Source organism: Panicum virgatum, chromosome 9K, assembly GCF_016808335.1.
Source record: "Panicum virgatum strain AP13 chromosome 9K, P.virgatum_v5, whole genome shotgun sequence".
In the NCBI taxonomy this organism is placed as follows: domain Eukaryota; kingdom Viridiplantae; phylum Streptophyta; class Magnoliopsida; order Poales; family Poaceae; genus Panicum; species Panicum virgatum.
In genome coordinates this window covers 40,162,666-40,179,842 of record NC_053144.1, presented here as the reverse complement: position 1 = coordinate 40,179,842, position 17,177 = coordinate 40,162,666, and the positions used below count along the sequence as shown (strand labels likewise).

Genomic DNA, 17,177 nt, shown 5'->3' with positions numbered 1-17,177 from the left:
AAGTTATAATACATCGTAGGCTAAAGTCACAGTAACTAAACAGATACCTTTATACATGTGGAGCTGCACATTTTCATGGTGTGCTAATTCGCCATGACTCAAAAGATCACACGTTTGGTGGTAACACGATACGCGGACATCACGCCATATATAACAATATATTGTTTTGGGTAGTCTAATATCGACTTGCACGGTTGTTAGTTTAGCATGGAGAGATATATATTTCATAATACCGTAAACTAAGAGAGCTTGTTGCTGTTCGTGGGAAAGGAATAATCATCCCAACAGGTAGACATGACATATTATTTGGTCTATAGACATATTATTTGGTTCGATCTATTGCCATTCTACAGCGCCCATGTAGCAACTGAACTGAACTTGAACAACACTCCGAATGTTCTCTACCCTACTTCACTTTTGAACAGCCTACATAAATGATGAAGATAGGAGGATGAAGCCCTCAAATGTGCCTTTTTATTTTCCCTTGTTGCTGAACTCCATATAGATAAGGTATTGACAAAGGGAAATCTTTGCAAATGAAAAATGTATAGTATAGATGTGGAAATAAAAAACATAATCAAGTTGGTTCATACTTTTCTTTAAATCTACAACAAAATTCATGCCTTAACTGATTTCCTTTTTTTTTTGCAAAACTTAACTGAAGCAAATTAAATGCTTGATGATCAGATAGACAACTTCTTGTGACACATAATTGGAACCTCAAGCAAGAGAAGATCCAATGAAGGTTTAAATTTTGTTGAAATTGCTCAATTACAGATAGCATATGGACAAATTTTTACCCAAGTGCAGAAAGCACTGAAACTTTTTGGGAATTCATGCATGACCAGATAACCAAAAACACAAACACTTTTGGATGCTTAACTCATTTGCAATTCCGTCCAACCAAATTACACAATAAACATCCCAGATATAGATCGAAAAGTATCCTTTTTCATTGCAGAGTATGGATCTAACATAGAAAGTGGTTGCAGGTACATTGTTATTTCTGTTCCATCTTGCACAATATAAGTACTAAGAAAGTATATATAGAATCATCTGACAACTTTAACCATGAAAAATAAGATACCTTAGTCAAGGCATCTTAATCTTTAGCTACTGAGGTTATATATAGCTTCAATCAGGTACGAGCTGCACATCAATTTCAAACTATCAGAAATTTTTTCTAAAGGTTTTACTGATCTAAAACTATTTGACATGTAATTGTCAAAATATTAGCCATTCTAGAATTTTGTCATTTACCTGTAAGTTGGTAGGGGCCCACGCTTTTTGTTTCATGGCTGCTGTCATTTGAAGGCTCTGAACAAATATTTCTGGAAGGGTTATCTGCTTGGCATTTTGTTTTGCTGTGATAGATGCAAAGCAAGTGGATTTAATGATGTTACAAGGAATAGCATACTTCCGACATGAATGGTGGGAATAACTTGATTGTAAGGTGTTTGTCATTCTGATTCTCTAATAAGCAATAAAGACGAAGAACCCAGCCACTGACCAAAATAAATTGGAAAGAAGAAAATGAGATTCTTTGGAATACTGAAGCACTGTATAAGTTAAAGACAAGGTAAATTGACAGCTCGCAATAAGTAATAAGTGAATATAAGATTAGCTGGACATTTAATTAGATAAGTTAAACTAAATAGAATGGAATCTGAATAAACTTAAAAAGGGAAAACTGGGAAAGCAAAAGGATTTCAATTTGGCTTTTAAATCATAACCTACTGAATGGAAGAATTGACTTAATATCAAATAATCTTGATCAAGCAGGAAAAATACATAGTAAGTGGAAAACAATTAGAAGTCCATCTTCTGGATGCAGCTTCACTTTGCCAAAGTATTGTTCCGTTGCCAACAGAGCTTCTAGTGTCATGTCACAACTGGAGCATTCTGTCGAGCACCTTTCAAGCAACAGTTATGAGTTATGACGTGAGGAGAAGTGCTGGTAGATTCAGAAAACAGCATATGAAGGAGGCATAGAGCAGCCCCGTCACTCTCAAGGACCAAGCACGGCCGCTGCTGCCCGATGCTTCATCCATAAGTTTGGCACAGCCATGGCGGAGGGAAGGAGATGAGTAGATGACAGAGCGGATGTACCATGGAAAGGATCTGAATAATATGCATACCTGAATCATTGTTTACTGAGTCGCGAGCATCGAGTTATTGGCTTACTACCCGCGCTCCTATCGAGTTGCTACTCGCTCAAATCAGACAACTTCACGTTGGGCCAATTTTCTGTCCACCTAAAAGAAAAAGGCAAACTAAAGCTCAGAGGTGAATCTTGCGTTGCCTGGCGAGGAAGACGAGGGAAGGGAGGAGAGGAGAGGGATGATGGGGCGTCCATGGCCACCACAACGAGGTACTGCTGAACCTCACCTCATCATGCTGCTTACCTGCCTCCGCTGGTGTGGGGACCGGCGGCGAGTTCTACGTCCCGGCGAGGTGGTCATGCCGGTAACAGCAAAAAAGGATCAGCTCCGTGTAGTATTTATCCGTAGGTACTCCAAGCAGCCGCGGCCAAACAACATGCAACAGCATCACCGCAGGCTCCGCTGCAGCGCGACGCCACGCGGCGTTCGGAAGGCGGCGCACGCGTCGGCGACAGCGCAAAGCGCAAAGCCAGGCAGGGGCCTGCGTGTCCTGCAGGACGGCGCGAGCGGAGCGATGCAAATCACCGCGGCTGCATGGGCCAAGGCGCAGCAAGCCATCAGATGACCATCGCAGGGCCCATCGATTTTCGGGGGACGTGGCCGGGCTGCCCCGGCGCCTCCCCCGCCATGAATGTTATCGGAGACTAGTGTTTGGCGCGCGCATAAACAATATTTTAAAGCAGATGATGATGATAGAAGTGAAAATAGAGGCACAGTAGTAGCTATATTACATCGTAGATTCAAGCTACAACCACTAAACAGTTATTAGTCAGCATATGCTACATAGGATTCCAGCACTGCGAGTAGCAGTTTCTGCAAAAATAGAACAAAAAGATAAAAGAACATGTACACCTAAAGGCTAACAGAAGCAAGGTACAAAAAAAGAAGAACCCGCTGCCACCAATAAGGAAGCCAGGAGTATTAAAATCTCAAAAAAAAAAAAAGAGAAGCCAACACTACCAGCAGCTGCAATAAAAAAAACTACGAACCATCATCTGACCATAGCAAGGAATGGCCCTGTTCTTTGTCACAAAGGACACAGCAGCGAGGAGCAGCGGCACGGAGCAGAGATGTGCGAAATAGAGAAGCAAACGAGGATAGAAAGGAAGATCAAACAACAAAAAGCAAACGCAGCAATCACGCATGGAGCAAACCGGCAGGACAAAACAAATCCTACTTCTGGCCGCAAGGAAGGAGAAGCGCGGAGGAAACGAAAGCAGCAACTGACTTGCCCCCAGAACGAAACAAACAGGGGAACAGGATCAGTCAATCGGCTCCGGATAGAATTTATCCTCAGTCGTAAAGCAATAGCGGCGAGGCACCATGCAGCAGTACCACCGCAGCAGCGAGAAGCCACGTGGCGTTCTGAAGGGAGCGGACGCATCGGCGACAAGGTGAGGCACAAAGCCGGGCAGGCAGCTGCGTGGCCGGCGAAACGGCATGAATCGAGATCGCACGGATCGCATGTTCAAAGGCGCCGCGAACCGAACCACACGACGAACATCGCAGGGCCCAGCGATTTTCGGCCGACGTGGCCGGGCTGCCCCGGCGCCGAGCCCGCCACGAATGTTATGTAGAATATGTATATATCCGTTTGTCAGAAGACAAGACATCTACTTAAAACGTCGATCTGCCATCCAACTGCTGCTATTCAATAAAGGGGCTATTTGGCGCCTAATCTAATTTGCCGGATGAGAAACAGTGTTTTGTTTAGCGCCTAATCTAATTTGCCGGATGATAAACAGTGTTTAATGAACTGTAAACTCGTTTTGTAATTTAATTGAGTTGGCCACCGCATATAGGCGCTGGACCTGGTCGTATGTGGTCATTCAAAACTTGATATCGTCAAACCCTAGCTAGGAAGTAGATTTAGCTGTAGAATTGCCATCTCATCGGTGGTAGCAGGAGTCTGGTTGTATCTGAATTGTAATCCTATCCTAATAAGGCCTTGTTTGGTTACATAGGATTTCTTTCGGGTCGGGAATGATAGATATAATATGAGATTCATGATATGTACAACAAAAGATCGGGATTTATTCCGGATTAAGAACTCATTGCAACAAAATAGACACTGCCACCCCAGCCCCCCTGGTCGCCATGATTGTAGAATAGGGCACTGTGCCGAGCAATACAGATTCTGAGGTTCATGTTCAACAAGCAGAACAGAATCATGTTCAGCAGCAAAGATGAAAACATTACAGGCCTCAGGAGTCAGGGCCACCGGCATGAAGATGATCATTGGCGAGCAATGACGCACAGTTAACAAAATACTGATCATGGCCTCAGGAGTCAGGGACACCGGCAAGCAACTGAGTGATATATCATCCTTCCTGATGGAAAGGACCAACATGCCAAACAATAGTAGTGAAGATAAATAGGATCAACATGAGATCAGAACTACCTAGTGCCATCTCCACCTGGAGCTTGACGAAAGGAAAAGCATGAAGCTGAACTGATGTGCCAGTCAACAATCGCATCAAGGAGACCATGGTATTCGAGATTAACATTGTCCATATTTGGGCAGTACGACCGTATGCAAACAACAGATATGCAAGAAGAAAAATTAAGTATACGATAAATACATGTCAATTAAGACTAACATTAAAATTGACTATAGGGTTCATGTCGTGAGCAGTCATTTGATTTTGTATCAAACGCTTGGAGGTTAAATTACTGTTTTCTAGTGTAAAATCTGCCAGTGGAATTTCTAGAGGGGAGGGGCAACGTAAACCTTTTTCCTTCCAGATAGAGATATATATAACGAAAAGTCCCTTCTCCCTTCCTTTTTTTTCACAGAACAAATTTAACTAGCTTTCAGTGCAAATTTAGCATACACTTTTGTCAATGGAAAGCGGAGCAAATAACTACAATTCTATTCTATGAAAAGCAGAGCAAATAACAATATGGAACTGAAATGTTAGTATGCTGGTAACTGGCAAGAGATTTTCTACCACTTCTTTTTACAACATAAAGTCATACAGAAAGGAGCTCTTCACAAGTTCAATACACAAAACAAAAGAATACAGACTAGAGATTGATGGTAACCATCAAGCCAACCAAATGTTGACGTTGTGCCTCCAAAGTAACAGATTTATCATTGAACTATGTATGTTGGGTATGTTTATGGAACCCATGTCAGCATTTCATTACAAAAAATGCACTAACAATTATATTATTAGATTAAGCCATAGCTGGAAAAGCATGTTCATTAGTAATGCCAAAGATATAAGCTCTATTCTTCCGGAATATTTTTATATTAAATAGTTTGTTGTTACAAAACTCAGTAATTAAACATCTTTTTGCAGGGCTTAAAATCAGCTCATGAATGGCATAAAAAAATGAACACATCAATATAACCTCACCTGAAGAGCAGAAAGACTACTTTCTAAGACAAATCTTTGGTATTTTTAGACCAATAAACACTAGGAGGAAAGTGATGGAACTTGCATGTGATAGAGAGAATAATATGATGTATTCCTCCAAACTCTAGAAGGGTGGGATATATAGATCCTATACATGGGCCTCTAGATGGACCACTATACATGGGCTCACATATACACCAACACCCCCCCCCCCCCCCCCCCGCAGTCTGAACTACCGGCACAGCGGTGTTCAAGACTAGACAACAAGAAAGCTAACACCCCCTCGCAGTCTAAACAACCGGCACAGCGGTGTTCAAGACTGGACAAAGAGAAAATACACAGGGCAAATACCCCCGCAGCCACAACTAGCCACCGGCTACGTTGAGTCTGGAGCGAAACTCCGCGAAAGTCGAGGAGGAAAGACCCTTGGTGAAGATGTCAGCAAACTGGGAGGTAGTCGGGACATGGAGAACCCGAACATCGCCGATTGCGACCCTGTCGCGCACGCAGTGCAAGTCGATCTCCACATGCTTTGTCCGCTGATTCTGGACGGGGTTGGTGGAGAGATACACGGCACTGACGTTGTGCAGTAGACGAGCGTGCTCTTGGCGAGCAGGCTGTATAGCTCCACCAAGATCTGTCGGAGCCAGGACGCCTCCGCCACGCCGTTAGCGACAGCACAGTACTCCGCCTCGGCACTGGAGCGGGAGACAACAGGCTGCTGCTTGGACGACCAGGAGATCAGGTTTCCGCCCAGGAAGACGGCGTAGCCGGAAGTGGAGCGTCGAGTGTCCGGGCAGCCAGCCCAGTCAGCGTCGGTATAATAGACAACCAGCTCAGCAGAGGACGAGCGGTGAAAAACCAAGCCGAAGCCAACAGTGCCACGGACGTAGCAGAGGAGACGCTTCAGTGCAGCAAGGTGACACCCGGGGATCATGCATGTGAAGACAGACCTGCTGCACGGCATAAGTGAGATCCGGCCTGGTGAAGGTGAGGTACTGCAAGGCACCGGCAAGGCTTCGGTAGGCAGTCGGATCAGCCACGGGATCACCCAGATCAGCAGACAGCTTCGCCTGAGTGTCGACGGGAGTGGAGCAGGGCTTGCAATCAGTCATCCCAGCCCGCTCTAGGATGTCGAGAGCATACTGCCGCTGGTGAAGGAGAAGGCCAGACGGGCGATGCTCAACAGTAACACCCAAGAAGTGGTGGAGCTGACCAAGATCCTTCATAGTAAACTCCTGCTGCAGGGAGGAGATGACGCGCTGAAGCAACTGCTGACTGGAGGTTGTGAGCACAATGTCATCAACATATAGCAGCAGGTAGGCAGTCTCATCCCCACGGCGGTAGATGAAGAGAGAAGTGTCAGACTTGGCCTCGGTGAACCCCAATGTCAGCAAGAACATGGCGAACCGAGAATACCAAGCCCGCGGAGCCTGCTTCAGATCATAGAGAGACTTGTTGAGCCGACAGACCATGTCTGGACGACCGGAGTCCACAAATCCCGCTGGCTGAGAGCAGTAGACTGTCTCTGACAGAGTGCCATGAAGAAACACATTCTTCACATCTAGCTGGTGCACAGGTCAAGAGCGAGAGAGCGCAAGCGAGAGGATCGTACGTACAGTAGCAGGCTTCACCACTGGACTGAAGGTCTCATCATAGTCAACACCAGGCCGCTGGGTGAAACCCCGGAGAACCCAGCGAGCCTTGTAGCGCTCCAGTGTGCCATCAGCCCGACGCTTATGCGTCCAGATCCACTTGCCGGTGACCACATTGCAACCAGACGGACGCGGCACGAGGTCCCACGTCTGGTTGGCAAGGAGAGCCGCGTACTCCTCTTCCATCGCGCGACGCCAGTGCGGATCCGCCAGGGCGTCGCGGACAGAGGAGGGTACCGGAGAGACCCGCGGCTCTTCCTCGGTGGCGAAGAGAGTCGCGGCCTGAGACGTCATCCGCCGAGTCACCATGGGATGGATATGCCGAGGATCCTGATGGATGACTGGTGAGTGGAACACCGCTGGGTCGACTCGAGAGCGAGTCGGCGGAGGCGGCGAGGGTGGCGGCTCCGGTGTAGAAGGCGGCGGCGACGACTCTGGTGTGGGCGTCGCAGGAGCCTCCAGAGCCGGAGGCAGCGCCGGTGCCGGTGCTGAACGACGCCGGTACACCTGCACCGGCTGAGATTACCGCGCCAGTGTCGGCGCCGAACGACGCCGGTACACCTGCACCGGTTGACTGTACCGCACAGGTGCAGGGGGAGGCACCGGGGCCACGCGTGGCGCAGCAGGAGACACCGGGTCCGCGCACGGCACGACCGGAGGTCTGGGGGTCGCGCGTGGCGCGACCGCGGGCACCGGGGCCGCGCTCGGTGCAGCAGGGATCACCGGAAGCGGCGCCGGTGTACCGGGAAAACTTGCAGGAAAAGGACAGACAGGTAAAGGTGGCTGAACCACTGGGTCAGTCGAAAAGAGGGAATCCAACTCGGGGTCAGGAGAAGGTGTGGAGGAGATGGAGTAGGGGAAATCCGACTCTTCAAAGATGATGTGTCGGGAGATCAGGACGCGGCGAGAGGTGAGGTCAAAGCATCGGTACCCCTTGTGGTCAGGAGAGTAAGTAAGGAACACACAACGAGTCGAGCGGGGCGCCAGCTTGTGAGGAGCAGTGGCGGAGGTGTTAGGGTAACACGCACACCCGAAGACCCGAAGGTGGTCGTAGCGAGGAGGGGTACCGAAGAGAGCGTGGTGTGGAGTAGGAGCAGGAGAAACAGTGGACGGAAGACGGTTAAGCAAGTAGGTGGCGGTTTGGAAGCACTCAGCCCAGAAGCGCTGGGGCAAAGAGGCCTGGATCAGAAGGGTGCGCATGACATCGTTCGTCGTGTGAATCATCCGCTTAGCCTTGCCGTTCTGAGGAGAGGTATACGGACAAGACATGCGCAGCTGAACACCCCGAGAGAGGAAGAAGGAATGGGAGGCGGAGTTATCGAACTCACGCCCGTTGTCATACTGGACGGCCTTAATGGTGAGGCCGAACTGAGTGGACACCCAGGCAAAGAAGTGGAGGAGGGTGGGGAAGGTCTAAGACTTGGCGCGCAAAGAAAAAGTCCAAGAGTAGTGTGAGAAATCATCGACCACAACCAGATAGTACTTATAACCAGAAAGGCTGAGAACAGGAGAGGTCCACAAGTCACAGTGAACAAGAGCAAAGGCATGCGTCGCATGCGAAGAAAAAGGAAGCCGAACATGACGACCAAGCTGGCACGCATGGCAGAGGTGTTCAGCAGAAGCCCTAGTACCAGGAACATCAGTACTACGACTGAGCGGAGCCAGAACGTCGCGGCCAGGGTGACCAAGACGGCGGTGCCAGGTGGTGGAAGACGGTGTCGCGGCAAAAGCGGCAGGCGAAGAAGAAGGCGAGAGCGTTGCAGCGGAAGACGGAAGGCGAATGGTGTAAAGGAGCCCCGTGCTGTCACACCGGAGGAGCAGACGCCGGGAGGCCAAATCCTTTACAGTAAGGCCAGAAGAATCAAATTCGATGGAACAAGAATTGTCAGCTGTAAACTGACGAATGGAAAGAAGGTTATGAACCATTTGAGGAGCAATAAGGACATTGGGAAGATAAAAAGAAACAGGAGCAGAACATACGGCAATGACAGGAAGGCAAGACCCATCACCAATCATGATGAAAAAAGGACAAGAGGGGTGTGCAGGTCGGATAGAAGAGAGGATACCGGCATCTGGGGTGGTGTGGAAAAAGGCACCCGAGTCGGCGATCCACGCGCTGCTGACCGGCGGCGTCAGCCCCATGGCGCTGAAGGACTGCACCAGCGCGGCCTGGTCGCACCCCCCAGGCCAGGTCGGCTATTAGCTGGGCTGAGCGGGCGGGGTCCAGAACGGCGCGAACAGGGGAGCAGCACCGGTGTGGCCGCCGGCTGGGGCTGAGGACAAGGGCCCCCCTGACCCTGAAATGGCCACATCGGGATGCGCCATGACCATGGAGCACTGAAGGATGGCCAGGGCGTACCTCTAGGGGCAGGAGCAGAAGTGAGAGCCGGAGTAGTGCCGACCCCCCCCCCCCCCCCCCCCCCCCCCCCGCCGACGACGCCCGCGGCCTCCCCCACCCTCGGTCTGGCCAGTGAGAGGAGCACCAAGGAGGGGGTCGGGCGGGTCGATCCGAGGTCCGGATCCGGGAAAGGGGACGGGCTGGACAAGGGAGTAGTGTGTCTCTGCGGCAACCTGACGAGTGAGCGCGTCGGCCGCGGAGCGCTCGCGCTCCCAACCAAGGGCAGCCGCGCGGACCCGCTCCTGAGCCGCCGCAGCCTCGGACTTGGCGGCGAGGAGGGCCGCGGCGAGAGCAGCGTCGGCCGTACCAGCGTTGGCGGCGATCTGCTGCCCGCGGAAGTCAGCGACGGTGAACGGCGTGTCCGCAGGGGTCATACCGAGCCCAGGCCATGAAGGAGAGGGGGCAGCGGCAGACGAAACCGCGCCCGCGCCAGCGGCTGGAGCTGCTCCCGCGCCCACGGCCGCACCCACGGCTAACGGGGCCAGGGCGGGCAGGAACTGGGCGTCAGGAGGACGCCCGCGGATGAAGCAAACGCGACGGCGTCGGCGCTCTGGGGCCACGCGCGCGCAGAGGAGGCGGCGGTGGCAGCGCCAGGCAATCCCGCGCCCTGGGCTGCGGCAACAGCGGCGCGGAGGGCGGCGGCAGTGCCTGGAGCGCCCGCGCCCACGGCCCCCGCGCCCTGGGCTGCGGCGGCGGCGGCGGCCGCGCCCGCGCCCGCGTGGGCAACGGCGGCGGCGGCGGCTCCGGAGGCCCCGGCGGCGGGGGAACTGGCGGATCGGGCCCCGGCGGCGGAGGGGGCGGCAGATTGGGCCCTCCCCCCGCACCCGCGACAGCCGCATCGGCGCCCGCGGGCGCTAGGAGGACCAGCGCGGCAGCGGGACGGAGCGGGGGTGGCCGGATCGGAGCCCAGGGAGGCCCGACAGCGGCGGCCCCCACAGCCTCGGCGGCAGCAGCATCTCCCCCGGCCGGCGCGGCCCCAGCGCCGGCGGCCACCCCCCCCCCCCCCCCCCTCCCCCCCGGCTCCAGGCGGCGGCGGCAGCAGGAGCAAAGGAAGGGCCGGCGGCCTAGGCGGCGCGTGGAGCAGAGGAAGGGGCGGCGGCCCACGCGGCGCGCAGAACAGAGGAAGGGAAGGAGGATATGGGCAGGGAGGAGGAGGAGGTGGAGGCCGGCAGCGGCGGCTGCTAGCGGCTGGAGAGAGAGGAGAGAGGTGAGAGAGACCTAGACTAATGATACCATGATGGAAAGAATAATGTGATGTATTCCTCCAAATCCTAGGAGGATGGGATATATAGATCATATACATGGACCACTATATATGGGCTCACATATACACCAACAGTATGAATACAGAAGCTGGCGTCAAGCATTTTGGATTTACAGGATCGTACTGATTTCTTTTCCTTCATATGGATTTCATCCTCAGAACTACATATGCTACCAATTATATGTGCCACGAGCTCCACATACAAGGAAACCTAGTCTACACAAATATTGGTTAGAACATATTGTGGTATATCTTTTTTCCAACAAGACATATTGTGGTATATGTCTAACACGTGAAATATCTCTAAAACTACAACAAACAGATATATAAGAAATAAGGATAACACCCGCCATGAAGCCCTTTTCATTTGGATGCTCACTACTGAACTATAAGCAAAAGCAAGAGGTACCATTTTTTTGTGATAAAGAGAGGTACACTTAATGTCTAACATGTGCAGCTTTGTCTATGGTAAGCCCTTAAGAAGAGGAGCAGTGTGATAAACTGACAAATTTCTGTAGCTTGGTAAGATATAGGTATTGACTAAACTTGAAGTAGGATCTGAGAAATGTACACAATACACACTAAGTGATCATAATTAATACAACTGATCTAGAAAGCCTATGAAAAAATATGTATATGGAACACGCCTTCATTACCTCCCAAGCTAATAAAGCAAGATTTAGTCATCTATGTCATCTATGCCCACAATGTCGCAACCTAAGAACCAGATAAAAAAGAGATAGAAATCAGTTAGTGGAACAGACTATTACATATTCACTTACCTCATATAAAACTGCTAGCATTTGCTTCAACACAAGGAAAATTTGAAAAAACAAAATTTGCTTCAACACAAGGAAAATATGAATTTTTTTTAGATAAAAGGAAAATTTGAATAAATTGCTTGGATATAAGAGTCAAGCGAAGTTTCTCATGCCAACTTCAATAGTTACAATGAAAGATAAGCATGTCTATTAGTTTCATGTAATAAGGATAAAATTGAAGATTAAGTTTAGGCTTAGTTTGACGAAGCACATTCATCAATTTCATTGTTGGGAGCCTGTTACAACACATGAATTTCACACAAAAAGTTCTGGCGACTAGAATAAAAATGAATTGGAGGAAACAGAATGAAAACACAGTCTAATCAAAGTAGCACATTTTTTACATTGTCTTTACATTAGTATAGGTACTAATTTCGCCTACAGAAACTAAATTTGGTAAGTTTTCACTATGTTATCCAAGAATGAAGGTGGAATGCGGAATGGTATGCATAAAACGACAAAAGAGATAAGGACTAGTTTCCTATAAATAGTACTTAATCAAGAGGTAGTAACATATCATTAAGAATCATGTCGATCAAATTATCTGGTTGACACTTTTGATGGTTCAAAGTGAGTATATTTCCTTCTGTGTTTCGATTGTATTTTTAGCCTGACCTATGGAAGAATTACAAAGATATGTGGGAAGTTGAAAAGATCAAATATCATAGTATCACGGATAACATGTATATGAAGTTATTAACTCTCAAATATAAATTAATGCATACATCTCCAGGCATTTGTTCATCCAAGAAATGAAATGGCAAAAATAGTCATATTCATCAAATAGATCAGACTGATCAAAAGAGTTAGCCAACAACAACAACATAGCCTTTTTCCCAAGCAAGTTGGGGTAGGCTAGAGATGAAACCCGAAAGAAATAAGTTCAAAGTTCAGGCACATTGATAGCTAATCTCCAAACGCTCCTATCCAAAGCTATCTCTTTAGAGATATTCCAATCCTTAAGGTCTCTCTTAACCGACTCATCTCACGTCAGTTTAGGTCTACCTCTACCCCTCTTTACATTATCGACCCGCTCAAGAACCCCATTACGCACCGGCGCCTCAGGAGGCCTTCGTTGGACATGTCCAAACCATCTTAGCCGATGCTGGATAAGTTTCTCCTCAATTGGTGCCACCCCGACCCTATCCCGAATAACTTCGTTCCGGACTCTATCCCTCCTTGTGTGCCCGCAAAACCACTGCAACATCCGCATCTCTGCTACACTCAGTTGCTGGACATGTCGTCTTTTTGTAGGCCAACATTCAGCACCGTATAACATCGCCGGACGAATTGTTGTCCTATAGAATTTGACTTTTAGCTTTTGTGGCACCCTCTTGTCACAAAGGATACCAGAAGCTTGCCGCCATTTCAACCAGCCAACGGAAATTCTATGTCTAACATCTTCATCAATGTCGCCATCCTTTTGTAGCACCGATCCTAAATACCGAAAAGTATCCTTCTGGACCACCACTTGCCCATCTAGACTAACGTCTCCCCCCTCATGCCTAGTCGCGCTGAAATCGCACATCATGTACTCGGTCTTGGTCCTACTATGTCTGAACCCTTTCGACTCTAATGTGCGTCTCCACAGCTCTAACTTCCTATTAACCCCTGCCCTACTCTCGTCAACTAGCACCACATCATCAGCAAAGAGCATACACCAAGGGATCTCACCTTGTATATCCCTTGTGACCTCATCCATCACTAAAGCAAATAAATAAGGGCTCAATGCTGACCCCTGGTGTAGGCCTATGTTAATAGGAAAGTCAGTGGTGTTGCCATCACATGTCCGGACAAACGTCGTCGCATCCTTGTACATATCCTTAATAAGGGTAATGTACTTAGTTGAGACTTTGTGCTTCTCCAAAGCCCACCACATGACATTTCTCGGTACTTTGTCATATGCCTTCTCAAGGTCAATGAAGACCATGTGCAAGTCCTTTTTTTGCTCCATATATCTCTCCATCAATTGTCGTATTAAGAAAATCGCCTCCATGGTTGACCTTCCAGGCATGAACCCAAATTGGTTTTGGGTCACACTTGTCACTCTTCTTAGACGATGCTCGATAACCCTCTCCCAAAGCTTCATCGTATGGCTCATTAGCTTAATCCCACGATAGTTAGCACAACTTTGAACATCGCCCTTGTTTTTGAAGATAGGTACTAATATACTTCTCCTCCATTCTTCCGGCATTTTGTTTGACCGAAAAATAAGATTAAAAAACTTAGTTAACCATGCTATTGCTTTATCTCCTAGGCATCTCCACACCTCAATGGGAATACCATCAGGGCACATCGCTTTACCTCCCTTCATCCTCTTCAAAGCCTCCCCGATCTCTACCTCCTGAATTATCCTCACAAAACGTATGTTAGTATCGTCAAAAGAGTCATCTAACGCAAGGGTAGGGCTCTCACCCTCCCCATTAAACAACTTGTCGAAGTACTCTCTTAAAAAACAATAAAGTTCAACTATAAAGTTCAACAACTGTCCATGTACCCACCAAAGAAATATATTAGGGCAATCGGTCTTTGCAGACTAGTACCTCTAGTGTAGAAGCTTGCATAGGGATAAATGGCTGAACCACTTGCTTCACGCACTTTCCGGAGCTGCATTGACCTGATTTTGATCATGAAGATGCCACCTTCCGCCTGAAGGAAAAGGTCATCGCTATCCCTAGCAAATGCAACTACAGATGACCACAAGAACATATCTCCAGCTGGCATACTAGACAGAGTGAGCTTATCCATATCAATTATCCTGAGCAATGCCCACCCCGCCACACCTTCAGAGTCAATCCTCCTTGACCAGAAATGGATACTAGAATAGCTCACACCAGCAAACCCAATGCTGCCATCCTCTGCCGGCATAATGTGAATATCTGACATGTAGTTTTCCCTGATGCCTTCTGGCAGCTCAATCAAACCCAATCTTTGGCTGCGCAGTTCAAACTCAAGAATGTGATTGCTGTCTTCCTCGGCAAAAATGATCTTCCAGTACACCGAATTGCCCACAAGGGCGCTCGAGTCCGAGCTGACAAGGGATGGGATTGTAATTGCAGCACAACTGCCCCAGACTTCAGTTTCGGAGGAGTAGACGCAAGCACATACCCAGTATTGATCGTCCTCCCTGCAGTCCAAGAAGATGATTTGGAACGGACTCGAGTGGCAGTCGGTGTGGTCAACGTGGTCGGCTGCGCAGACTAGAGCGGCGGCGACGTCCTCGCCGACCAGGTCCGGAGGCGCTCCCACGTAGTGCTTGTCGCCAGTCATGGGGTCCCAGACAAGGAGCTCCCGGTCCGAATAGCTGTAGAGGAGGACGCGACCGTGGCAGCAGTCCAGGACCCAGTCCGGGAAGCCTGGCGGCAGGGAGATACGCGTGGCGGGGCCGGTAGTGGGGACGAAGCGGATGCGCCTGCCTGTGGGGAGCGTCCAAAGGTTCTGGAAGAAGCCAAGCACGGGAGGTGTTCGATGGAATGCGCGAAAGCGGTGGAGGAAAGCGGGGCTGCGAATGAGACGGCGCCAGCGCCTGCAGACGAGCGAGGCAGAGAAGAGGAAGCTAGGGTCCGGCGGGAGGCGGAGGAAGATCTCCCGAAAGACGTCGTCCGGCGGGAGATCCGCCGGCGGCGGCGAGCAGTGGGGAGCGGACATGCCCGCTGCCCGTGCGGGCGCGCCTCTGTGCGTCTGGGGCAGGGCCTGATTGGAGGGATCAATTCTTTCTTTTTTGTGTGTAAAAAAGAGGATAGCGTTTCTAAAATTGGAATAGCCGTAATTTTTTTACCTACTCAACAGCGCGTACATACTCAAATGCATGTTTCTTTCTGTTTTTTTTTCTTTCTGTTTTCAAATGCAAAGCTTGTTTATTTGAAATGATCTTTGTCTGTGATGAAATATTCCATTGACAATCAAGGTAGTAGCTCGGAGTCTTTCATCAATTAAAACATCTGGCACTCTGGGTGCATCCGTGCATGTGGAGTTGTGGACAATTTTCTCCACTTCTTTTTGATGAGATGCTCTTTGACATAAGATGTGGCTGTACTCCATCCGTTTCAAATTAATAGGTCATTTGACTTTTTAATCCCAATTTTGACCACTCATTTTGTTAAAAATTTGTATAAAATATCACTTATTTTTGTTGTTGGTTGCTTTATCAACACAAGATCTTCAAGAATGACTTGAATTTGACAATGTTTGCACAATTTTTTTGAAATAAGATGACTGATCAATCTTAGAGTCAAAAAAAACAAACGAACTAAATTTGGAACGGAGGTAGTATCTTGTGTTTTGGCATATTTTTCTTGATTAGATGCTTGCTTCTTGTGGTAAAAAATGTGGTAAGATCTTGAAGTTTACAAAAGGTGGTTATATTTTTTATTTTGTGACTGCTTTTCGCTATTTACGGTTTTTTTTAAATTACACTGTACAACTCAGATACTCACAAACACACATTCACTCTATGAACAGACGTACACAAATCCTGTCCCAATGAGCATCTTCGACCTCAATTCCATAAAGAGTACAACTCTCGCTTCCGAGAAGTTAAACAATTTCAAATTTGACCAAATTTATACCAAAAAATTGCTAAGACTTATGTCTTCAAATAAATTTAAAATAAAAATATAACACATGATTAACCTAATAATACTTATTTTACAATATAAATATTATAATTGTGTATAAATTTGGTCAAATTTGAAATTGTTTGACTCCTCGAAAAGTGGGAGCTGCATTCTTTTTTTTTGGACCGAGGGAGTATATTATTGTCCTCACATTTTTTTTAAATACGCCTTTCCTCACCACTTATGCCTTCTTGGTGCTGGACTAATCTTGTGAGGGATCATGTTTTGAGAGCTAATGTTTAGTCTTGAATTGGTAGGCAAAAAATTAGCTCAAGGTAGGTTGTTTGAATCCATTGGGCTAATGCCCACCCTCTCTCTCATTCTCATGTCTAGGTGTGTGTGCATACTTGTATTTTTTGTGGGGACCATACAAAATTAGCTCCATTATTACTCTTTGGAGGGGCTAAGAATTTTGGTAGGGATAATCCACTTTAGTTCAAAATTATCCCACCTATTTGGATGTATGAGGGATAATTTGGGGCTAAAAGGTGAGGGATAACCATTATCCCTGTATATTCAATCGGGGCCATGCATGGTGTGTCATTAGTGCCTTGCAGGATTAATTCATCTACTTTTGCACTACGCATACGCAATTGGAGTTTTAGTACTCTCCCCCCAAAACAATATTTTTACTCAAATTAATATTTTTGCCTAGAAGTTGATGTAGGTCTTTTTTTTTCAAATTTTGAAAAAAACTGGGACGCAAATTCCTGCATGTACATGCCTCATGATAATGCACAATATATTTCAAAACAACTTAAAAGACAAATAGACAATCCTCGTGACAATGCACAATATATTTTTCAAAACAACTCCCCTTTCCTCATGTCCAAGATTTGGGTGACGGCATTCAATGTTTGGCTAAAGCCCACACGCTTACGCTTTCATCCTTTTTACGT

At 48.0% G+C, this 17,177-nt stretch overlaps 1 protein-coding gene and 1 long non-coding RNA gene across 4 annotated transcripts; both read right to left on the bottom strand.

The window, feature by feature from the left end:
• Positions 1–929: 929 nt before the first annotated feature.
• Positions 930–3,476, bottom strand: LOC120651392. 3 transcript variants are annotated; one of them, XR_005666160.1, is made up of 5 exons: positions 2,406–3,474; positions 2,139–2,255; positions 1,792–1,913; positions 1,261–1,505; positions 930–1,149 (listed from the first exon to the last, which is right to left on the bottom strand). It is a non-coding gene; the product is annotated as an uncharacterized LOC120651392 (long non-coding RNA). The 3 variants fall into 3 exon arrangements; XR_005666159.1 differs by having other exon boundaries at positions 1,261–1,913; positions 2,389–3,476; XR_005666158.1 differs by having other exon boundaries at positions 1,261–1,913.
• Positions 3,477–4,174: 698 nt separating this feature from the next.
• Positions 4,175–15,445, bottom strand: LOC120651391 (F-box protein At5g03970-like). The gene is made up of 3 exons (XM_039928864.1): positions 14,206–15,445; positions 11,498–11,558; positions 4,175–4,492 (listed from the first exon to the last, which is right to left on the bottom strand). Exons 1-2 carry the CDS (start codon positions 15,308–15,310, stop codon positions 11,521–11,523), a joined length of 1,143 nt encoding a protein of 380 aa, XP_039784798.1. The 5' UTR covers positions 15,311–15,445; the 3' UTR covers positions 4,175–4,492; positions 11,498–11,520.
• Positions 15,446–17,177: the final 1,732 nt, after the last annotated feature.